This window comes from Bison bison, unplaced genomic scaffold (genome assembly GCF_000754665.1).
Source record: "Bison bison bison isolate TAMUID 2011002044 unplaced genomic scaffold, Bison_UMD1.0 scf7180017863815, whole genome shotgun sequence".
NCBI lineage: Eukaryota > Metazoa > Chordata > Mammalia > Artiodactyla > Bovidae > Bison > Bison bison.
The window spans coordinates 127,058-129,145 of record NW_011494387.1 but is presented as its reverse complement, the minus strand read 5'-3'; the positions used below and the strand labels follow the sequence as shown (position 1 = coordinate 129,145).

General features: G+C 58.7%; 1 protein-coding gene across 1 annotated transcript in view; it reads left to right on the top strand.

Moving 5' to 3' along the window:
* The window catches only part of SLC43A1 (solute carrier family 43 (amino acid system L transporter), member 1), a 27,488-nt gene that overhangs the window by 20,240 nt on the left and 5,160 nt on the right, over window positions 1-2,088 (top strand). Inside the window, exons 8-9 of the mRNA XM_010833626.1 lie at window positions 1,527-1,673; window positions 1,761-1,796. Coding sequence (XP_010831928.1) covers window positions 1,527-1,673; window positions 1,761-1,796 — 183 coding nt within the window. The remainder of the gene's footprint in view (window positions 1-1,526; window positions 1,674-1,760; window positions 1,797-2,088) is intronic.

The window sequence follows — 2,088 nt, the reverse complement described above, 5'->3', positions numbered from 1 at the left end:
ATGGGAGTCCCGAGATGGGGATTTGAGTCCAGCTCCTCGGTTCCAGGCCACGTGACTTGGGTGGGTCGCTTAACTCCACTTCCCCCGTCCCTTAAGCTAGCACGAAGAACACCCTGATGCTGGGAATGATTGAAGGCGGGAGGAGAAGGGAACGGCAGAGAATGAGATGGTTGGATGGCATCACCAACTCAATGGACATGAGTTTGAGCAAACTACGGGAGTTGGTGATGGACAGGGAGGCCTGGCGAGCTGCAGTCCATGGGGTCGCAAAGAGTCGGACAGGACTGAGCGACTGAACTGAACTGAGAACACCCACCTCACAGGGAAGTTAGTTGGGAGGATTGAACGAAGGGAGGAACATGAGCTCTCTGTAAACTGAGGCATGCTGTGAGGTTCTGAGGTGGTCCCCACTGATGGGTCCCCCAGGCAGAGCTGTTACGGGCTTGAGCTGAGTCCGTCTGACCTGCAGCTCCCAGCCCTGGGACCTTGGGCAGGTCAATGGCTGTTCTGAGCTGCAGTTCCCCATCTGTCTGATGTGCGGCACACTGGGCTGTAGTACAGAAGCCGCCTGTAGTGCAGGAGACCTGAGTTCGATCCCTGGGTCTAGGTGATCCCCTGGAAAAGGGATAGGCTACCCACTCCAATATTCTTGGGCTTCCCTGGTGGCTCAGACAATAAAGAATCCACCTGCAATGCGGGAGACCTGGGTTCACTCCCTGGGTTGGAAAGATCCCCTGGAGGAGGGCAAGGCAACCCACTCCAGTATTCTTGCCTGGAGAATCCCACGGACAGGAGCCTGGTGGGATATAGTCTGTGGGGTTGCAAAGAGTTGGACACTACTGAGCGACTAAGCACAGCACAGTTTGATAACATGGGATGATGCATGTCAGGTGTGCAGCACACGGCAAATGCCTAGTAAATAGTAGCCAGAGTTATTACCAGGCGGAGAAGGCAATGGCACCCCCACTCCAGTACTCTTGCCTGGAAAATCCCATGGATAGAGGAGCCTGGTAGGCTGTGGTCCATGCGGTCGCAAAGAGTCGGACACGACTGCGCGACTTCACTTTCACTTTTCACTTTCATGCATTGGAGAAGGAAATGGCAACCCACTCCAGTATTCTTGCCTGGATAATCCCGGGGACGGGGGAGTCTGGTGGGCTGCCGTCTATGGGGTCGCACAGAGTCGGACATGACTGAAGCGACCTAGCAGCAGCAACAGCAAGCCTAGGATACACACCTGGAGATCACCTGAGAATGTTCTGGTGAGGGAATTCCCTAGTGGTCCAGTGGTTAGATCTTGGGCTCGAACCCTGGTCAGAGAGCTGAGATCCCACAAGCCACGCAGCGTGGCCAGAAAAAAAAAAGTCTCCTAGTGAGATAGTTACAGAGCTGGGCAACTCGGAGGCCGGAGAGGCTGAAGCAGCCCCTCTCCGAGGTCACTGCAGCAGTGCCCACCAGAACGGCACCCCCTGGGATGCCGCACACTGGAGCCCCGGGGCTCAGGGGCGCCCCCCGCTATCCCCCAGAGTCTGTGCCCCTGCGCAGAAGCCTCTGCTCCCCCATTTTCCTGTGGAGCCTCCTCACCATGGGCATGACCCAGCTGCGCATCATCTTCTACATGGCCGCCATGAACAAGATGCTGGAGTACGTGGTGACGGGCGGCCAGGAGCATGGTGAGGTGCTGCTGAGCCCCCGGGGGCTGGAGGTGTGGGGGGCACGCTGGCCGAGCTCCCCTCACCCTAGCTTCCGCCCCCCAACAGAGACGGATGACCTGAAGCAGAGGGCCACAGAGACAGGTAGGAGGACAAAAGCTTGGGCCTGGACCCTTACCCTCCCTGTCGTTGGGTGACCCATCCTTGGGTCGTCCAGCCTGGCTGTGTGGGGGATCTGAGAATCTGGGGATCAGAGGGGGAGATCTTGGCGTTCCCCTGCCTCTGCTGGAGGTGGGTGACAGTACCCACTGGGCTGCCTGGCCGTGTGGGGGATCTGAGAATCTGGGGATCAGAGGGGGAGATCTTGGCGTCCTGCCCTCTGTGAGGCTACGCTGCCGGGTCCCCGCCCGCCAGCCCCTGACCCCGCTCCCCTCCC